General features: G+C 42.0%; 1 protein-coding gene across 1 annotated transcript in view; it reads right to left on the bottom strand.

Annotated features, from left to right (window-relative positions):
• Positions 1–22,074, bottom strand: part of PLD4 (phospholipase D family member 4) — a 56,410-nt gene that overhangs the window by 18,548 nt on the left and 15,788 nt on the right. The window contains exons 2-4 of the mRNA XM_054972249.1: positions 20,477–20,566; positions 10,731–10,924; positions 7,743–7,926 (exon numbers count right to left, since the gene is read on the bottom strand). Of these exons, the coding sequence (XP_054828224.1) occupies positions 7,743–7,926; positions 10,731–10,924; positions 20,477–20,566 (468 nt within the window). The remainder of the gene's footprint in view (positions 1–7,742; positions 7,927–10,730; positions 10,925–20,476; positions 20,567–22,074) is intronic.

The raw sequence follows: 22,074 nt of genomic DNA, 5'->3' as shown, positions 1-22,074 counted from the left end.
GATGGCCTGATTGAGGCAGAAGGGCATGCTCTGGAACCAGACCTGGATGCCACACCGGATGGCCTCCTTGATGATGGTGAGAGATGTCTTGAGATCTGTTTATACTGTGGCACATTGCTTTGACCACCTTCCAAAGTCTAGTGTGGCAAAGCATCAGTCCCAGCCTTTTTTAAGAAGCCTGGGATTACTGCTTACAGGGGGACAAGTTATGTGTGGCCCTGTTTTCCTGCATGAGGGTGGATTGATGGGGACACATAAGGAGGCAGACATTTCACTGTATGTCGGGACTTGTGGTTGAGGGGAAAGAACACGAGTCAGTGGAAGCCCAGCGGAATGAATTCCTACTGTGATCAAAAATGCAGCAATAAAATCTGGGTTCAATTACTGACAAAGCATGTTGATATGTCTTTCAACTTATTTCTGCAGGTTTCATTGACCGGGGATTCACCATTCAGGAAGATTTTTTGGACAAGGAAAACAACCCCCCATCACCACGTTCTACTACTGAAGGTAAGTATGTGATGATGTTGACCCAGGAAAGGACCAGCTGACATGTCACTCAGCGATTGGAGAGATTGCGTTGAAATCGTACCCACCCACCCCCAACAGCACAATTCCTTGCTTTCTATTAAATGTATTTTTTCCTAACATTTTTCAACACCTCCATAATAATTCCATTTGTGGTGTTATCTTGTAGATTGGACCATTTTCGTGAACTATAAAAAACACTAGTATGTCCCCATTCCATGTTTTTGGTCATGACCACCCATCACAGCAACTTTTGCTCCATGTGTATCCTGGACCTCGCAGTTAAAATATGCACACTGCAGATTCTCTGATGGTACATTGTTTGAAAAAATAGAAGAAAGGATAGAATGTTGGCTGGATTTTTGAGAGGGCGGGGGATGGATACACACTGCACACAACAATAATCTCAATCTACCACTGACTAGGTTCCATGGAAATGACAACGCCAGATTTATCGCCAGGAACACGCCTGGACAACATCAGATGTCGGAAAAGGCCTGTGTCTGCTATTACCAGTGCAGCAGAGAAGTTACTTAGTCTAGCATCCGCAGAACACCAGGAGGAGTTGGCCCTTCGAAGGCAGGAGCAAGAGGAGACCAAAAAGTGGCGTGAGGAGGAGGGCCGCAGACACCAGGAATTTCTTCAGGAGACCAGGCTCGAGCGAAGAATGTTCCAAGATGCATGGTCACAAAACCTGGAGGTGATGCGTGCGACTGTGCAAACTCTTAAATCCTTTGGTGAGGCTTTCCTGATGCAGCAAACACCCAAACTCCCAGAACTGACCAATGGTCATGTGGAAGACATCACCACAGATAACACTAGGAAGGGTGCACCCAAAAGATCGTGTGTGGGGAAGGCCAGGGAGCGACTCACCCTATAGTCACATGTCTAGAACATATCTGAGCTTTTTTGGTTTTGGCCACTGCTCAAGGTATGCGCTTGCACACAACATCCATCTGTTTGTCTGTGAAAATTCAAAATGTTACCATACTTGAAATTAATCAGTTCGTTGGATTTGTTGAAATACTGTTTTATTTAACCATTAACAAGCAGAAACTATTAACAATCAAACTTTCAACAAATAACCCAAGATAAACCATAACAGCAGACAAAACAATGGGTTCGGTCAGGTCAGGGGTCCTGCCCACTTGACGCTGGCTGATCAGGCAACCCTTCGCTTTGTCGCCCCCTCCTCTCCAAAGCCAGGAGTCGACGCCCTTGCCTCGCCACTCGACTCTCCAGAGTCCTAAACTGGCTTTGCTGCTTGCGAGCTGAAAAGATAAAACAAAACTGTGGCAGGAAATGTCTTCCTTTTGCGGTACATGTTTTTTCAAACAACACCTAACGTATAAACCTACCGTAGGATGTCATCCTTGCTTCCAGAGAGCGTATAGCTGCGTGGATGCTCTCGAGGGAGGTTTGTTGGGAGGATGCCTGGGGTGGTTGCTGTGCGCTGGTGGATGGATTCTCATCATCACTGGCACGTTCCTCCACGGCTGCATCTAAGAAAAGGAAAAACAAATCTTAGGGAGATGTCCTAGCAAATGTCAATTGTGAGAAGGGTTGGGATTGAGTTCTAGTTGTTCCACTTATAATTACTTGATTTTGGGAGTGGAAAAATTTTGCTGCATGGAAAAAAGTTGGTAAGTTTTTAGTTGTGAAAGTTTGCTGTCATCCACTTTATGTTCCTTGACTCAGAAAGTAAATTTTTTTTAAATAAAGTTCACTTGTTTCCCAAACCGTTTATGTGCTCATTGCCGTAACAGTAGCCAAACTCTATTCTCGGTGTAACGAAGAGGTGGTTGCAGGGCATGGGCATCCGCAGACAGAAGACACAGTACAACCTCTGAATTTTAGGAGACTGCTTTTTTTTAAAAACAAAAAAATTATTCCTACAGTGGAACGCTGCAAATGCAGCTTACCTTGAGAGGCATCAACCGCTGCTGAAGATCTGGTCTCCTGCGTCTCCTCCTCGCTACTCAGATCATGTCCTGGCTGTGAGGCTCCATGTGCTGCTGCCCCCTCATGTTGGCTCTCTCTGCCTCTTCGAACAGCTGTGAAAGTTGTGGGAGATGTATGAGACACAATGATGAACACAAATGTCTTAAAATCCATCCTGGACACTGATCACAGGGTGGGTGATATAATTTCTCTGATGAACACAGGGCATTGGCTCAAACACGAAAATAATTGAGTTCACAATAGGTGAACAACCACATTTTGCCCATGATTTGACAGAGGCATGATTTTTTTTTTTGATGCATGCACAAAATAACCGGGAACACCATCCATAATGGCCCGGGGGGGGGGGGTGGCATAATTTGATGAGATGCACTATCCACACCAAGTGAGAGATTATTAGCTTTAATAGTGATTTTTGAGGGAAAATGTGGAGGATGTGCGTGGTGTCAAAGGATAAATCTGTCTATGATGACACTAAGAGTGGAAATCGGAGGGACAAGACAAGTGTTGGCCCAATCAATGCACATCAGTATTCCATGAACATCCAAAGGAAATCTAAAGGAATAATGGTAATTCCTCCACAAAACATGGTGGGTTCTTAAGACAGCATGCTCTTAAGTCCAACCTTAGGGAGACAGCTGTGAAGGCTCTTGCAAATATACTCACAGGCATGCCTCCTCTCCTGCCATCGTGGTCTTCCCGCCGCTTCCCAAAGCTGCAACATTTTGCTGAAGTGGGGAGGACGTCCACTCTGACGGGGGATTCCTTGCCATGCCTCCAGTGCATCAAAAAAAGCCCCCTTGGTCCGTTTAAACTTGGACCTACATTGGTCCGCGCTTCTCTGGAAGCCCCTGTCGGTCATCCTCTTGGCCAGCCTCCAAAAAATGACCTTGGTGGGAAGGTGGGAGCTACTCATGAGCCGCTCCACCTTCCCACTCTGAAGAATCAGGTTCAGGAGCAGATCAACCTCCTCGTCCGACCAGAAGGCGCCCCTTCGTCGTGGCGGCATGTCAGTCTCACGTCGTAATAGCGAAGTTGAAAATATTTCCAACTGAGCATGCTCGAGCGGCAGCCGGCATTTTGGGCGGGAATCCTGGGTCAAGGGTCAATGAAAAACAGTTGGCCTATCGCGAGGCGCCTCTACATTCAAAAATAAATTTGGGTTGATTGAAGGGGGAAACGGGCTTAGCAATAGGAGTGATAATCTGGCAAGAAGCGACAGCAAGATGGGGTGCGAAAGTGGTGTGCGTTGAAGAAATAACGAACTAACAGTATGGCATACATAAAATTTAATCGAAAGGGCATGCTGGCGTTAGTCGGTCACGCATCTCTCAAGCACAGGAGGATCAGAGTCTTTGGGGCCACCTTAGGAGGCTCTGGCGACATATCCCTCATTGCAGAAGTTGGCCTCCCTCTTCTCTGTGCCTATCTATTGCTATGTCACTGTATCCCGGCCACGCATGATGTCAACCCCCCCCCCTAACTTTTCACAATGAAGTTGCAAAGCATCATCTTCAGCAGCAATCATTTTCCAACATCACAAGAAATGCTAGAAAGTGCACACAATTCAAGAATACAATTTATTGATAAACATGCATGAGAACAAAACAAGCAAACGATAATGGCTAAGAACATTTCTCAGACCGATTGTTAATTTGAAAAACACTAGATTAGAAATTAGTTTTGGCGCCTCATTTGAGATTCCATGAAGGTGGCTAGAGCATCCCGCACCACCTTCCCTTTCTCAAGTATAGCATTGTTGTTGTCCACCATTTCCTCATCCTCTTCAGGCAGCAGTACAGGAGAGGGATCTCTCAGCTCCCCCAAGACCTGCTGTCCCCTAGCTTCGCAGATGTTGTGTAATATTACACAAGCTGTGATGATGGTGACAAGATTTTCCTCCCTGGCTTTTAGTCTTTGCAATAAGATCTGCCAGCGCCCCTTCAGCCTTCCGAAACTCCGTTCGACCTGATTTCTCGAACGGGAGAGACACCTGTCAAAGTTCCGCTCTCGTTGTGTTTTTGCAATCTTCCCATACGGCTTCATAAGCCAGGGGCGCATTGGGTACGCGCCATCCGAAATAATAATGGGAGGCACAGACACTCCTTCCAGGTTAAGTGTGGGATTTCCAGGCACAAATGTCCCAGCATCCATCGCCGCACAGATACATGAGTTTTTAAAAACAAAGGCATCATGATTTTTTCCGCTCCATCCGATTTCAACATCTATGAAGCGTCCAGTGTAGTCCACTGTCCCCTGCAAAAGCATCGATGAGAACATTTTCCGGTTGCCGTACTGTTCCGGGCTTCCACCTGGTGCCCCGATAGGGATGTGGGTCCCATCAATGGCCCCGATGCAGTGTGGGAATCCGAGTCTAGCAAATCCATCCATTATCTGAAACAGATCATATCAAATTCAATTCTAATCATGTGAATTACCGTATTATAATCTTTCCTCCAATACAAAAAAAGGATTCTCTAATTGCTATTTTTTTGTTCCATTGATAAATCGTCATATCGAACTGACAATATTATTTAAAAAAAATTTATCCAAATTTGATGATGCTACCTAACGCAAGAAAATATTTTCCACACAAAAACAAAAGGATCCCTGACATTACTGATTTTTCATTTGCAACTATGATAAATCGTTATATCGAATCAATATATATATAAAAAAAAAATTACCTTGCCAACCTCGTTGCCCAGGCAGATGGTCTTCCCAAGAAGTTCGTCCTCCATTGCACGGCATACCTCCAAAACTGCAGTGGCAACAGTTGATGGCCCCAGTCCAAATTGATCTCCAGCCACACGGTAAGATGCACCAGTGGCTAGGAACCATATGGTCACAGCCACTCGCTGCTCCGGGGAGACAGGTTCTCTCATGTTGGTGCGTTGTCGGAGCAGTCGGGAACGAAGCACATCAACCAATTCCGTGAACGTTGCCCGATCCATTCGGAAACATTCCGTCCACTGCTCGTCATCCCAGGTGTTCAGAACGATCCTGTTCCACCAATCTTGACTGCGCTCACGGACCCAGAATCTTCTTGGAACATGAAGGCTTGCAAGGGCATGCCAGCGTTGGCTAAGCCTCCTTCTTTTTTCCTTCCCAATATTTTGGTATGAGTGAGAAGGGAAGTCGGAAGACTGGAAGAGTATTGATGCCAGTCTTCTCCGATGATTGATGGATCGAAGTTGCGCATGGTATAGTGCAATCGCACCCTGCAGAATAGAATTCACTAGCTGTGCAAGCAAATACATGAACATTGGCTGTGGCGTCATGGTAGTCTTTTGAGAGAGGAAGATCTCATCAGACAAGGGCATTTGAGAACGGAGACAGCAATTTAAGCTTGTTCAAATTAGAGTGAAAATTCCGATGACCCAATGGTTTTGCCATTTCAGGGGCGGGAAAAGTTAGGCACCAATCAACGTAAAAAGAAAGTTTGCAATAACGCGAGTCGTTAATAACGAAAGCGTGAAATAGCGCAAAATAGCGAAAAAAATTAAAAAAAAAAAGGCGGGAGGGTGGAGATCAGTTGACCGGTAGAGGAGGCGACAGTAGAAACCCGCCTTTACGGAACAGTGGGACTGTGTGGACACGCGAGCAATCGAAAAAAGGTGAGAGTGTCCGTTTTGATGTCGATTACAAAACAAACGGTTAGAGTCGCAAAACTATCGGGATATGGGCCCGTGTGACGGCGGCCAATGTTACCATTCAACTTTAATTATAGGATAGCAATTTTTCACTATACCGATAATTTTAATATTTTTTTTAAAAAAACAACCCGGAAAGAGTCAACCTTTGCAGGCATAGTCTGCTTATCGGAAATTACCTAGGCTCTCCTTGGGCAGTGAAACATTATTTACTGTAAAAAAAAAAAATGGCACACACACACACCCCCGAAGCCTCCATGGACTTTTTAAAACTAAATAAATAAACAGGATGGGGGTGCGGGCATGCCTCGGACAGAGTTGGGACCATAAGAATTGCTTGGCAAAGAGGGACGGTGTTCCGGAAAGGCAAGAAACAAAGAAGTGGGGGTGGTTAAGAGGGGGCGGTCTCTTTAGGAACCGCTTCTATTTGTTCACATCCATAGTGAGAACTGCGCAAGAGAAGCGTTTGAAAGCGTGACAACCTTGTCTGAGGCGCAGCGGAACAGATACGATAGAATGGCGGGACTGAGGTAAGAGTATGTGAACAGCCCTCCGAGAAGCGCATAAATGGCGGGAAAATAGCAGCAAACTTGAGCCGTGTGGATTCGGCCTAAATGAACTGACTCACACGAAACTGTCTTAAACCAGACCACTGTTGTGTCAAGATCAATATCGTCTGCTCTAACTTGCAGTGGCTCTCCAGGGTTTCAGACAGAGGTCTTTCACGTGCTCTGCCATCTGATCCTTCCTTTCACTGGAGATGCTGTGGATTGAAACCTGGACCTTCTGCAAACAAAACATGAGCCATAGCTCATAAATATGAACACAGGAAGATAGTTTCAGGTAGGGAGCCAGGTAGGATTCGAGCCCAGTAGCCCGTTAAAGACCAGCAATATTTTCAGGGTAGAAGCTTTCGAGAGTCAAAGCTCTGAAGAAGAGAGCTCTAATTCTCCAAAGTTTATACCTTGGAAATCTTGTGGGTCTCTAAGGTGCCACTGGACTCAAATTCTGATGAACACAAGAAGGTACCTTTATACCTGGTCAGACCAGGGGACTATCAAGGCCTGTACTGTTTACTTTGAATAGCAGCAGTTCTAAGGCTGAGGTCTTTCACATTACTTCCTTCCTGATCCTTTTAACTGGAGATGCTGGGAATTGAACCCTGTAACCTTCTGCATGCAAGCAAAGCAGATGACCTACCACTGAGCCGCAGGCCCACTTCATTGGTGGTATGAAAGTGGGATTGAGGGTTGTGATGACCCATCCATGCCAGGCCCGATCAGGCAATTTGAAGGTAATTTGTCACACTCTTCACGGTGGGATGCAAGGTCACACCTCCCCTCCCCTCCCTTCTGCCGTGCTTTGCTTGCCTGGGTGCAACTGAATATCCCAATTCTGGCTTGGGATAAAGAGATTTGGGGGTGGAGCCTGGAGAGGGCAGGGTTTGGGGAGGGGAGGGACCTCAGTGGGTTATAATTCCATAGAGTGTACTTTCCAAAGCTGCCATTTCCTCCAGAGGAACAGGTTTCTGTAGTCTGGAGATCAGTTGTAATTCTAGGAAGTTGGCAAACGTAGCCACATACGGATGACAAATTTTACCTGTTTAGATGATGTGTCATTGATACCGAGATCTTCCCCGGTCAGAGACCAATAAAAAGAAGCCACATGAATGCTTTCCTGGGTCATATTCAAGAGTTCCATCCATGCCTGGTATAAGGGTTTTGCCAGGCTGCGGTCTGACTTGAAGGGCATATCACAAGGAACGCTTTCCACAAGCTGAAAACTGGAAGAGCAATTGTGTAACCATGACATGATCATTCTCGAGCAGAGAAGAGGAAAAGAAAGAGGGCCATCAAGAAGGCTGCATACGAGTATTTCCCCAAGATTAGAAACTGGAATCCTAGGCCCAAATACTTGGGAGTATGTCCCATTGAGGTCAGCAAGATTTACTTCTCTGTAATCACCCCTAGGAGCAATTTGTGGGGCTACAGTCCTGCCTTTTGGCAAGTGCTTGAATCCCTTTGAAGCCAGTGAAAGTTAAGCAATCTATGCAAATAGTAGCAGGTGAAATTATTAGAAACTATTTTATTTATTTCATTTAGCCCTTGCCTTTCTCTCCAGTGGGAATCCAAAGCACATCATTTTCCTGTCCTCCATTTTATCCCCACAGCAACCCTGTGAAGTGGGTTAGGCTAAGAGTGTGTCACTGGCCCAAGGTTTCCTAATCAGGTGATAAATTGATATATTGAAAGGAATCGGCATGTGAGCCTGTTGCTGCAGAGCTAAACAGGAGTCTGGTGGCATCTTCAAGACTAACAAAAGTTTTCAGCATGTTTTGTGAGTGAGAATGAAACTGGGCTGCCTGACCATTCTTTGTAATAAGTTCCCCTCTTCTGTTTTTTTTGGGGGGGGGGCATAAAAATATCTGCCAAATGAATTTGAAATGAACTTGTGCTGAAATAAATGTTCCTACTCTTTCAGGTGCCACTGGACTCCTATGTAAGATTAAATACACTTAGTTAATGCGTGTAAACATCTCTCACCTAAAATGCAGTTTTTCACATCACCAACACTCCTGTGGAACTGATTAAGAGGTGCCAATATACCTCTATATGTTTTCCTGAAATATATTTTCTTTGCTTCCCTCTCCCTTTGGATAAAAGCAGTATTGGGGAAAAAATGGCTACTTTACATGTCAGCACCTTGCCCCCAAATCTTTTTTGGTAAATACCTGAGGCCGGAGTTTGGTGAAGGGAAAAAGCTCAGTGAGGTGTGATGTCACTCTGGGACTTCTATTTCTCCTCAACTCTATGGTATACCATAGAGTCTGTCCTCTAAAGTAGTGGTTTTCTTCAGGGGAACTGATCTCTGTGGTCTGGAGATGAGTTGTAATTCTGAGAGAACTCCAGGCTTCCCATGGAGATTGGTAACCCTAGGTGAGGGCCTTAAGCCTTCTTTCCCTGCGCACCACAGTTCTGAAGTGTCATGGATCTCCCAAAACAGAGCCAATCAACAGTCCTTGTAGATGGTTGTTGGGGGTTTTCCGGGCTGTATTGCCGTGGTCTTGGCATTGTAGTTCCTGACGTTTCGCCAGCAGCTGTGGCTGGCATCTTCAGAGGTGTAGCACCAAAAGACAGAGAAGTCCTTGTAGACTTTGCCACTTGAGATTTAGTCCACAAATATCAGAATTTTTGTTGACAATCTTTTGTTTTGTAGCTTTTGTGCAGTCATGGTCCATATCTGTTTAACAGCAATGAAGAGAGTCCCAAAGATTATAATTCAAATGGTTACGCTCCCAGATTTGGCACCAGTGAGCCATTATGCTCCATTTTACTGGAAACCAGAAAGGAACATTCCAAGCTACGTTCTTTGGAAACGTGTCCAAAATCTGAACTTGCTCTTCTTGCAAGGCCCGTTCTCTCTCAACAGAAGCGCCCCCATGTGGTCCCAATGTTGATTTGTTCACATTCCAAACCCAGCAGTGTCTCTAAGCAATTTTATATCTCTGTAACTGGAAGCACTCAGCCTCCATGGCTGGGTAGCTGCTGTTGGCACATGTTCACAATTTAGTAAATTGCTGAAATCACATATGGCTCAGGGTCCTTATAGGGAGGCAGCACATCATGGAAAATCAGCTGCATTCTGAGGGCATGTGTGGCTTTTACTCCTGCAAACCCAAGTGGTCAGAATTTACTGGGTCAAACGACGGCAAGAACATGTCAAGTATTAGCGATCAAATTTAGATGACGCCTGACACAGGTTGGACAGTTGTCAGCTTCCCTCAAGTTTTGATGGGAAATGTAGGCGTCCTGGTTTTACAGCTTGGCTCTCCATTACAGCTGCAAGACCAGGATGCCTACATTTCCCATCAAAACTTGAGGGAAGCGGACAAGGGTCCAACCTGTGTCAGGCGTCACTTGTAGCTTGGCTCTAAAGATCAAGGAGACCAAGAGTTCAAATCCTCATTTGTCATGAAGCTCACTGGGTGATGTCAGTCCAGTTACTCTCCTAACGTACCACACAGCTTAACCAACCTCACCGGGTTGTTGCACGGATAAATTGGATAGCGAGAGGACCATGTATGCCCCCCTGAGCACTTTGGAGGAAAGGTGGGATACAAATGCACCAAATAGATAACTAAGTACACTTTGTTGTGAGCCAGACAGGCAAAATGGTCAATGCTGGAATAACAGAAACACAATCCAGTCATTCAAGCAGGATAAAGTCCATTGAGGAAAAAACATTTCTTTTGTAAGTTAATATTTTCTTCTGTTATACAGACAGTGGAAATCGGTTAGGGGAGGAGAACAGCACTTCAAGAGCACGTATGCGCAAAGCATTTGCAATATAAGTTAGAACGATTTTAAATGTTTGACAAAAAGCACACTTTTCTCGATAGTTCTGTGGTGCCACTCACAATATGTAATCAAATTGTGGTTCAAAGATAGGAGTGCTATTTCAAGTATCATAGCAAAGTGATGTACAAATATACTAAAAAAAATTAAAATGATGTCAGCAACAAATGGGCCCAACAGGAGGCCCAAATTGGCTTGAGAAGCCCTTAACTTGGATTGCTCATTTGCTTACTTGCATGAATCATTACATCTAATGCTCCTTTCCATCTCGGTCATCCTCTCTCTTACAATTTCTTGGCCGTCGTCATCCTGAGGGCAGCTACTAAGAATCACCTCTTCATCCTCCAAAAGGATTGCTGCGTCAGGTTTTGTGAGGTGAGTTATTATCACAAAAAGAAGCCCAGCAGCTGAAATCAACCCAATTACCTAGAAGAAGAACAGAATTCACATTTGTGGCAGACAGGGCTGAAGGTCATCCCTCAGTCAGTAGGTACAAAACTATGGGTATTGACAAGATAATACAGCAAATTAATATAATATGTTTCCTCAGAATTTCACAAACAGCTCCATATTCTCTAAAATCACCCTGAAGGTTTGGCCATTCGTTATTAATACCATGTTCTATATGGAAAATGGTCTTAACTTAAAAGGGTGGCTTGAGTAACATGACAGAACTCACAAAAGTACCACAGTCCTGAGCCAGTTTGGTATAATGGTTAAGAGCGGCAGGACTCTAATCTGGAGAGCCGGGTTTGATTCCCCACTCCTCCGCTTGAAGCCAGCTGGGTGACCTTGGGTCAGTCACAGCTTCTAGGAGCTCTCTCAGCCCCACCCACCTCATATAAGAACATACTTTGTAAACCAGTGAGCATTAAGTTGTCCGGAAGGGGGTATATAAATCTATTGTTGTTGTTGTTGTTGTTGTTGTTGTTGTTGTTGTTGTTGTTGTTCCATTTTGTAGCAATTGCTGACTGCTCTCCAAAGGCCCTGAACCAAGATGTGACTCCATTACTGTCAACAGGAACATATTTATAATATTGGTATCATATAGCTGAATGAATTAGTTTCAAGTGATAAATTGTTATGTAGGCTCCAGAAACCTAATTAAAGGATTCCATGTTTGGGCAGTTAGCAGAGTTTATTGTGTGGCATAGGAAGCATGATTATAGGTGGTTGTGAGCTGGTTCTGCTGGCTGGTGTGTGTGCAGGAATGAAAACAATAGAAGCACACACTTGGTTTATATTTAGAAAAGAAATAAGAGTTCTTTCTTGAAGGAACTCCATACTCTGATAGGAAAGGAGGAGAGAGAGATCCTAACTACCTATCTAGTCTAAGGATGGACATGGATGGCAGGGCAAGGCCTGCATCCATGCTGCCAAGATGGAGGGAGGAGGAGGAGGAAGGTGTTGCCTGGAACAAAGCCAGGAAGAGAAGGAGGGAGAGGGAGGAAGTCAGGAGGAGGAAATCCTGAGAATAGCAATCTGCATATTAAAGGACAGTCAGAGCAGTAAACAATAGTAAACAATAAACAGAGTGCCCTGGCCTCTCTCTCTTTCTAAGAACCAAGCTACAAGTGATGCCTGACACAGGTTGGACACTTGTCTGCTTCCCTCAAGTTTTGATGGGAAATGTAGGCATCCTGGTCTTGCAGCTGTAATGGAGAGCCAAGCTGTAAAACCAGGACGCCTACATTTCCCATCAAAACTTGAGGGAAGCTGACAAGTGTCCAACCTGTGTAAGGCATCACTTGTAGCTTGGCTCTAACTCTTTGGTTTGTCCTCCTCTGAAACCTGAGAAGAGGGACAGCGTTGGATCCTCCTCTTCCAACACTAGGATTCAGACTCTGTTCCCTCAGTGTAAGAAGGATATTGAATGCATATTTGGCGGAATTTGGTCATTACATTTTAGGCAAGTCAGAAAGGCAGCAAATGAATAGGAATTGGCTCAGAGAGATGCCTTAGATAGGGACAGCGTCTATAGACTGTTCTACTGGATAATGTCTGTTGATGTAGATATGTTCCTACTGGTTAGTTTCCACATCATTAAAGATGTTATGTTTAATTACTTATGGTTTTTTTCAGCAAGGTTTCATCTCTGTATTTCCTTTTTTTTTTTTAATAAAATTTTTATTGGAATTAGAATCATTTGATTTCACATTACAATCAATTCCCGTTTCCCAATTTCTAACCCCCTCCCTTTCCCCCCTTTTTTGTAGACTTCCAACAGTTTTCCAACCCTTTGTCCCTTTTCCCTTACTCATTTTAAATTCATCTATCTAACAAACATATACTTTCCCTTTAATCTAAGCAATAATTCTTTAACTATTTTTAACACTCTGTACCCCATCTTTAAGTCCCTTCTTCCGTGTTAGACAAACAATTTGTCCCTTTTTCCATTATTTCATAATTTCCTGGTTTCAAATATTTCTATAAACCATATACCATATAAACCATATAATCCATACATTCATATAAGTCAACCAATTTAACTCATATTCTGTATATTACTTTTTCTACATATCTTCATTCTACTTTAGTTATATTTAATTATATTATTAATTTCCTCTTTCTTTAATTATACATCTATATAACTATCGTCAAAAGCTATCAATCAATTTGATCCATATATTTCTTCAGGTAGACTTATTCTGTTTAACATGTTACACGTTTATACCAGAAACAATGTTAATTAGTCGGTCCTTATAGTTAATTATTTTCTATCCATATTCTATATATTTTTCTATATATAACACTCTAACAAGATAACTGCTTAGACATTTTCATTTCTCTCTCTACCCTCCGGTAAAGTCACCCCCCTCTACAATTTGTCATGTTTCAATAGTTCTCAAACTGCCACAGTTCTCTTCCCACCTCCCATTTCTTCAACACGTATTGCTTCAGCTTCTCCCAGTCTGTGTTGAACTGTCCTGGGTCCAGATTTCTCAATTTTCTTGTCATTTTGTCCATTTCGGCCATATACAGCAATTTGTAAGTCCAGTCCTCAATAGTTGGCACTTCTTGTACTTTCCATTTTTGCGCATACAAAAGTCTGGCCGCTGCTGTCATGTAAAATAACAATGTTCTATATTGGGCTGGAATGTTCTCCATTCCCAAGTTCAGTAGCAGGAGTTCTGGGTTCTTATTGATTTGAAATTGTAAAATCTCACTTATTACTTTTATTATTTCTCCCCAGTACTGCCTAACTACCTCACACATCCACCACATATGGTACAGAGAACCCTCATGTTTTTTACATTTCCAGCATTTATTAGAAGTGTTCAAGTTCCCTAGCGCAATCTTCTTTGGTGTCATGTACCAACAATAGATCATTTTGTAAATGTTCTCTTTAATATTAGTACACGTTGTAGTCTTCATTGTATTTTTCCACAAGTGTTCCCATGCCTCCATTGTTATTTCTTTGTTAAAGTTTATGGCCCACTTCACCATTTGTACTTTAACTATTTCATCTTCAGTATACCATTTCAACAGTACTTGGTATACCTTGGAAATTTCCTTCTTATCCTCTTTTAGAAGTGTCTGCTCTAGTTCCGAATTCTCTGTTCTTATGCCTCCCTTTGCACAGTCCGAGTTGTAGAGATCTCTGATCTGCCTATACTGAAACCAATCATAATTGGGTGATAACTCGTCCTGTGTCTTTATTTTAAGTTTGGAAGATTCTATTCGAGTTATCTCCTTATATGTTAAACACTGTTGCTCAGTATCGACAGCTCTCAGATCTATTACTTCATATGGAACCACCCACATGGGGGTTCCTTCTTGTAAAAAGTCTCTGTACTTCTTCCAAGTTGCAAATAGGCTTTTCCGTATGTAATGATGTAAGAACATAGAGTTCACTTTTACTTTATCGTACCATAGGTATGCATGCCATCCGAATATTTTTTTATATCCCTCTAGGGCCAATAATTTCTTATTCTTCAGCGTCATCCAGTCTTTCAGCCACACTAGGCAGATCGCATCATAGTAAAGTCTTAGATTGGGCAGTTGCATTCCGCCTCTTTCCTTTGCATCTTGTAAAACTTTCATTTTCACTCGAGGCTTCTTGCCTGCCCAAACAAAGTCTGATATTTTCCTCTGCCATTTTTCAAACTGCTTAGAGTCTCGGATAATTGGTATTGTCTGTAACAAAAACATTACTCTTGGTAACACGTTCATCTTAACTGCTGCAATCCTTCCCAACCATGACAAATTCAATCTATTCCATTTGATCAAATCTTGCTCAATCTGAGTCCATAATTTTTCGTAGTTATTTTTGAATAGATCTATATTCTTTGCAGTCAGTTCAACTCCCAAATATTTCACCTTAGTTGTTACTTCACAGTCCGTTATTTCCATTAACAATTGTTGTTTTTGCTTAGTCATATTTTTACACAGTATCTTTGACTTCTTTTTGTTGATATAAAACCCTGCCAAATCTCCGAACTCCTTGATCTTCTCTATCACTTTTGGCATATTCTCCATTGGGTCTTCCACAATTAACATTATATCGTCCGCAAATGCTCTGACCTTATAAGAAAAGTCTTTTATTTTTATTCCGCGGATTTCTTCATCTTGCCGTATTTGTATCATCAGTATCTCCAGTACCAAAATGAATAACAGCGGAGACAACGGGCAACCTTGTCTTGTTCCTTTACTTATAGTCAGCTTCTTAGTAGTCTCATCATTCACCACAATTGCTGCATTCTGGTCTCTGTAGATTTCTTTAACTGCTCTTATGAATCTTTCTCCCATTTGTAGCTTTTCCATAGTGGCAAACATAAAGTCCCAGTTCAAATTGCCAAACGCTTTTTCAGCATCAACAAAGAAGAAACCAACCTCTTTGTCACAACGCTTATCATAATACTCAATAGCATTGATCACTGTCCTTAAATTGTCTCTAATTTGTCTACCAGGTAAAAAACCTGCTTGTTCCTCCTCAATAACTTCCGAAAGCCATCCCTTCACTCTCTCTGCCAGTATCTTCGCAAAGATTTTATAGTCATTGTTAAGTAAGGATATGGGTCTGTAATTTTTCACATTGGTCAGATCTTGGCCCTCTTTAGGGATCAATGAAATGTTAGCTTCCTTCCAGGTATCTGGAATCCGTTGATCCTTTAATACTCCATTGATCACTTCTTTTAGGAATGGTACCAGTTCGTTGGCCATTGTCTTATAAAATTTGGCTGTAAGTCCATCTGGCCCTGGCGCCTTTCCCAAATTTGTTGATTGTATTGCCATTTTTATTTCCTCATCCGTTACTTCGTTGTTCAGTCTGTCTCTCCACGCTTCCGAGATTACTGGGAGCTTCATTTTCTCCAAATATGTCACTATTGATTCTTTATTCACCTCTTTCTTATTATACAATTTAGCATAAAATTTATAGAAGGCTCTACTAATGGATGTCTGTTCCAAATACATTTTGTTATCTTCGCATATTTTATTTATTGTTTTCTTTTCCTTTCTCTTTTTCAATTGCCATGCCAAATATTTCCCAGGTTTGTTTGCACCTTCAAACCCTTTTTGATTCAGTCTTTTAAGATTCCACTCCAATTCTTTGTTATTCATTGCTGTTAGCTGTTCTTGTAATATTTTAATGTCCTGATAAATTTTCTTTTTCCCTGGTCTCTTCTTTAACTGTATTTCTTTGGCTTTTATTTTCTCCATAATCTCCTGTCTCTTCTCCTCTTTCTTTTTTCTGGCTCTTCCATTTAAGTCCATTAGTATGCCCCTAATTACCGCCTTGTAAGTGTCCCAAACCTTGTTGGTTGGTACTTCTTTATTCATGTTATATTGTATGAAGAACTTTGTCTCTCTTCTCAGCATCTCCATATTCTCTCCCTCTTGAAGTAAGTCCTCATTTATTCTCCATCCTTTCCTTTTGCTCCTTCTCCCCAATTTCCACATAATTGGATTATGATCCGAGCCTACCATCGGCATTATTTCCACTTCCTTAGTCCATAACGCTAAGTCTTTTGAGGCCCAGATCATATCAATTCTCGATAGTGTAAAGTGTCTTGCGGAGTAGAACGTAAACTGTCTACTTTTCGGGTTTTGTCTTCTCCATACATCTTCTAAGGTTTCCTGTTGTATCAATTCAAAAAACAACTTTGGTAACAGTCCTCTCTTCTTTTGTGCAGTTGATGATTTTTTGTCTAAGTCCAAATTTGTCACTCCATTGAAGTCTCCAGCAAGTATTATCTGGTCAGATGAAAGTTCATCTAGTTGCTTCCTTAAATCCTCAAAGAAGCTTTCTTTTGCTCCATTAGGTGCATAAACTCCAACTACCAGCACTCTCTTTGAATTCCATACGCATTCCACTGCTATGAATCTGGCTTCTACATCTTTCATTACAAACTTTGGCTGCAGCTCCTCTTTAATATAAAGCACTACTCCTCTTTTTTTCTTATTAGAGGCCGCTGCAAAATCATTGCCCAATTTTTTTGATTTTAGATACTTTACGTCTTGTTTTCGAATATGGGTCTCTTGCAAACATACAATATCGCATTTTTGTTTTAATAGCCAGTGAAAAATGCTTTTTCTCTTATTCGGTGAATTAAGTCCATTTACATTCCAAGATAAAACTTTACACTCCATAATCATAATCTTGTTGCTGGTAAGTCCTTTTCATTGTCTCTTATAAATCGCTCCATCTCTCGTTCAGATCTGATGCGTTTTTTGGCCCCTCCAAATTCAAAGGACACTCCTTCTGGTAATTCCCATCTGTACCTGATTTTCATGTCCTTCAAAATCTGAATTAGCGCCTTATATTTTTTCCGGTCCAATAACACCGATCTGGGTAATTCCTTCATAATGATAATCGTCTTGCCGTCAATCTCCAATGGATCTTGAAACTGTTTAGTCACAATCTTCTCTTTCATATTTCGGGTCGTAAATAGCACAATCACATCTCTTGGTAGTTTCCTCTGGGTCGCAATTCTTGAATTTACACGATATACCACGTCCAGGATAGCCACAACTTCCTCCTCCTCCTTCCCCAGGTATTCAGCTAACACCTCAGTCATCTGTTCTTGTGCTGTTTTTCCTTCCACTTCCGGCAAGCCGCGAAATCTTAGCTGTTTCTCCATGTGTTTACTTTCCGCAACCGCCATTCTCCCCCTCATCAGCCTCATCTCTGTTTGTTGCGTATCAGCTAAATTCTCCACCGCGCCTTCTACTACTTTAACTCTCTGCTGTGTTCCTTGCAGTTCATTTTGCATTGTTTCCATACCTTTCTTTACTTCTGACAGCTCACTTTTCACTGTCTGTTTAACCTCTTTGATCAGCTCCGGTTTCATGTCCTTGAGTTCTTTAATCACTTCTAAGAGTTTTTTGTCTAAGTTCTCTATTGCCGATTGCCACTCTTTTTTCGACATCGTGGGGCTTGCCTTAGCTCGCTCCCACGAGTCCGCCCTCTTCCTTAACTCCGTGGCGTAAAATTTAGTGTCTTTTTAATTTTTAATTTAAATGTCCCGGTCTTTTTGCAAAGAAAAAACTTTTAGAAAATCCAAAATGTCGGGCGTCTTTTCTCTATGGTTCTTCTATGGTTTTTGTAATCCAAAATGGCTTACTTCCTCTTCCGCTGAAGCCGCGGCTTTTCCCCTTTCAAAGATGGCGATTCCCTTCTTCCTGCCCTCCGGCAGGGGCCGCTTCTCTCCAGCAACTCTATTGTTATTACGTACTTCCTGTCTCCCGACTTCCCGCAGTAGCTCTCGCGATGGTAAGGTTTTCTCACAGCTCCATAACCGCAAGTATTCAAAACAATAGTCCAAATTCTTTAATAACTTCTTTAAACTTAGTCTTTTTTCTATTTCGACTCTTGCCGAGTCTTCTCCTCCTTATAGTTAGCCTGTTGCAGTTTTAAAATCTACTTTTAATCTTCTTTACTTTTAACAATCTGTCGCATATCAGAAGATAGTGATCTTTACCTTCCCATTCACTTTCCGTGGGTTGTAATCACTGTTTCAATCTTCGTTTCTCCTCTACTCCTCTTTCCCCTGTTGAAGCTTGGGTACGTAGGTCTTATGCCAACCGCATTGGCCCCGAAACTGCCGCAGAGATCATAGCCGACCTGTCATAGGGTGGGACCTCAAGGGTCGTGAGGGGGCCCATCACGTAGAGCCCCCCCTCACCCGAGATCAACGCGCCCTGAGGTCTTGAGCGTTCTTTGCCTGCTCTCTGCCTGAGAGCAGTCGGCCGCGGGCTGTTTTGCCCCCGCCGGCCGCTTAAAACGGCAGTCCGGTCAGCTCCGCAGTTGGAGCTGCGTCAGACCTCCATGAATCCCAAACCGGAAGTCCTCCGGTTTCATCTCTGTATTTCCAATGTGTGTTTCAAATTTCTGCAACATATACCCAATTGTATTTGTTCATTGAATGTTCTTATGAACTTGCACTGTGTAATCTGCTTTGGGTCTCAGTGAGAAAAGTGGACTATAAATAAAGAAATGAATAAAAATTCATTTTCCTAGCTCAAACAAATAGTTTCATTTATTGAGAAAGAGAAACCTTGCAATCTATCAGTCTGAATCACACAACAGGTGGATGGTACTTCCTCTTTATATTTTCAGTATTGTCTAGTAACAAGTAACGATGAAGTATAATACTTAATTTTCAAGCTCTCAAAGTATTTCATATACCTTATGTTTGTACTCCTTACAATAGGCCTACATGGTTGCTTGGTATTTTAATCCATGAGAGGTAGGGCAGTTTTATAGTAATTGCCATATTAAAGATCGGACTTACCTAAGATCGCTCAGTAAATTTTTGGCTGAGGAGAAATTTGAATTTTTCATCTCCCCCACTTAACCACTTCAAGAAGGTCTCCGGAGAAGTGGCACATACATTTTCTACACTGCAATTGTTACACAGTTGTTGCCCTTTTAACATGTAGGCAGTTCCATAACCAAGTTTTCCTTCTTTCTGAAGGGAATTAATTTTATAAGTGTAATTCCCACATGGAGTCGTCTGCCAATAAACCCATTTTAGCGTGTGGCAGAGAATTCTGATCCATGCGGCTTCGTACAGATATCACAAAGAAAATATGGCTGGATCAGACCTCAGTTAGTTGTCACATCTGAATGCAGATGATCTAACAAACCTAGATTTGTTGATTGCCACCAAAAATTTCAAACTTGGGTTTGTAGCAAAAAAATGGGATTCGTTCCATATGTCTTGTAGACTAACCAGAGTCTGGTAAGATCCACACATCATTGGATATTGCACTGTCCTAATCACTCACTTCTACAGGGAGTCAGCTTGTAACTGGCTCCTTGGATACAGGAGATCTGAAACCTGAAGTCTGCCTATCCATATGTAGAACATATCATCATTCCTCTGCAGTTATTTATTAAAAAGAAGAGTTCGTCAGGAGAAGGACCACTACTCAGTGGAGAAGCATCCATTTTACATGCAGAAGGTCCCAGGTTCAATACCTGGCATCTCCAGGAAAAATGATCAGGTAGCAGAGGTGAAGTGAAAAAAACCCAACTTGAGACCCCAGAGAGCTGCTGCCAGTCCAAGTAGACAATACTGAACTTGATAGACCCATAGTCTTATTCCATGTAAGGCAGTTTCACGTGTCCATGTGTGGCAAGAACAATGTCCTTCAGATATGCTTGTCTGAGGAACACCTCGTGAACATTTACATTTTCGTAAAAGACAACAAAAACAGCTGCAATGAAATGGGATTATCTGAAGAGGATGAATGCTTTGCAAACTCAACAGTTATAATTTGAACAACATAGACTGTTTTTCTAGCTCACCCAAAATATTTCCCATGAGGTCCATACTAAGCACAAAAAGTAGAGAGAATGGGCTCTTGGACATCTTTCTCTTTGTGCCATGGGCAACCGGTCCGTGACACTCTTTGGAAGAGTCACGGTGGGACGGAGAATTCTGCTGGTGCTGAACTATAATTTCATGTAAGTTTGGAGCATTTTAGCCCCCTCTCTCATTTGCTATATCTTGGTTTTATGCTAACACTTACTACTTTAATGTCCTTTTGATGATCTGACTGCAATTTCAAGTAGAAGGGCCTGTTGGATAGCCAAGGATTTGCCGAAGTCCTTCTTCTGACCTATAAAACACAAATGTACAGCAAAGAAAAGAAAAGAACAAAATGAACTAACATAAGCAAGTAATTTTCAAATTTTTCTTCCTTTGGGAAATCCTATCCACATCAATGGGTCTGCTACTGCTGAAAAGGATAATGAGTTATGTTCCAGGGCACGTAGCCCCATTCATGTGGAGCGCTTGTCACAAGGTTACTAGGCATTACAAGTTATGCTGGATTTACTGAGGCTATACTCTAGAACGTACCAACATTCACCTGTGAGTTTGGATTAATTTTGTTTTTGTTTGTTTGTTTGTTTGTTTGTTTGTTTGTTTGTTTGTTTCAGATTTGTATTCCACCCAGGGCCGGATCTACATATTTTTTGAGGGGGGGGGGCAAAAGTGAAAAATGGCACCCCCTTATATTTTTTCTTTATATATACATATATGATCAATGTTTTAATATAGATATATAATAAACAACTCTTAAACCACCGAATAAATTGCGTTGACTTCTATGAATTGTCAATAATAACAACTTTACATTACCTTATCCATCATTAGCTAAGCATTCCTCCTAGAATTCCTTTTGTTGTAGGGAGCTAAGGGAGTTCATAGGCAGACATGCATGTTAGATATTAGGAAGACAGAGTTTAAGGAACTCAGAGGCCTGATGAGAGTCATTTAATGGCAAAAAATACTGGAAGGGAGAAAAGCAAGTGAAGGGTGGGCTCTCCTAAAACAAGAGCTATTGCGAGCTCAAGCTGTCAATATTCCAATAAGACAAATGTGGTAGGGAACTCACAGTGACAGGGGAAATTTAAAATCCAACAATGGAAGCCCACTACCCAAATAAAGAAAATAGATTCAAATTCTTAATTCTAGAAAAATAACATTTATTGGTTAGCCAAGGCAAGTTTCTGACACCCAAAAGAATCCACAGCAGATGCAAAGTAGAGATATATGAAAAGTAAACTCTCTTGCTACGGCATCATGTCCTTAGGAGAAAATGCAGATAACTACTTAACTTCAACTAAAAGTGAACTTTTCTGGCTTTTTTCCCTTCAAAACTTCTCACAGCATCATCATAATTTATGGTATTTGCCACACCACTTTCAATAGACAATATAGCCAGTCTTGACAAACACTCCTGATACATTGCTGACCTGAGGTAATCTCTTTTGGCTGGAGATCAGATCTAATTCTGGGAGCTTTCCAGCCTGGAAGCTGGCAACCACCATACCATAAGGCTGGATGCTAAGGACTGTTCTTACTAGTGGTGTAAAATTTCCACAAGTTTTGAAGCCATAGGAAAAAGGCCCCCCCCCTCCTTTTTTTTTTTTTTTTTTTGCTACATAACCTGGGAAATTTGGGGTGGAATTGATATGTATGCAATTCATTAACTTACTTTCCTGACAAATCATGTCTTATTTTATTGATTTAACAACTTAGCATATAGAAGTGTGCTATGTGGAATAATTAAATTTAAAAGTGTAAAGTATATTAGTACTAGTATCACATGCCCCTACCTTC

Source organism: Eublepharis macularius, chromosome 2 (assembly GCF_028583425.1).
Source record: "Eublepharis macularius isolate TG4126 chromosome 2, MPM_Emac_v1.0, whole genome shotgun sequence".
Lineage (NCBI taxonomy): Eukaryota > Metazoa > Chordata > Lepidosauria > Squamata > Eublepharidae > Eublepharis > Eublepharis macularius.
The sequence above is the reverse complement of the archived record's forward strand: the minus strand, read 5'-3'. Positions and strand labels throughout refer to the sequence as shown.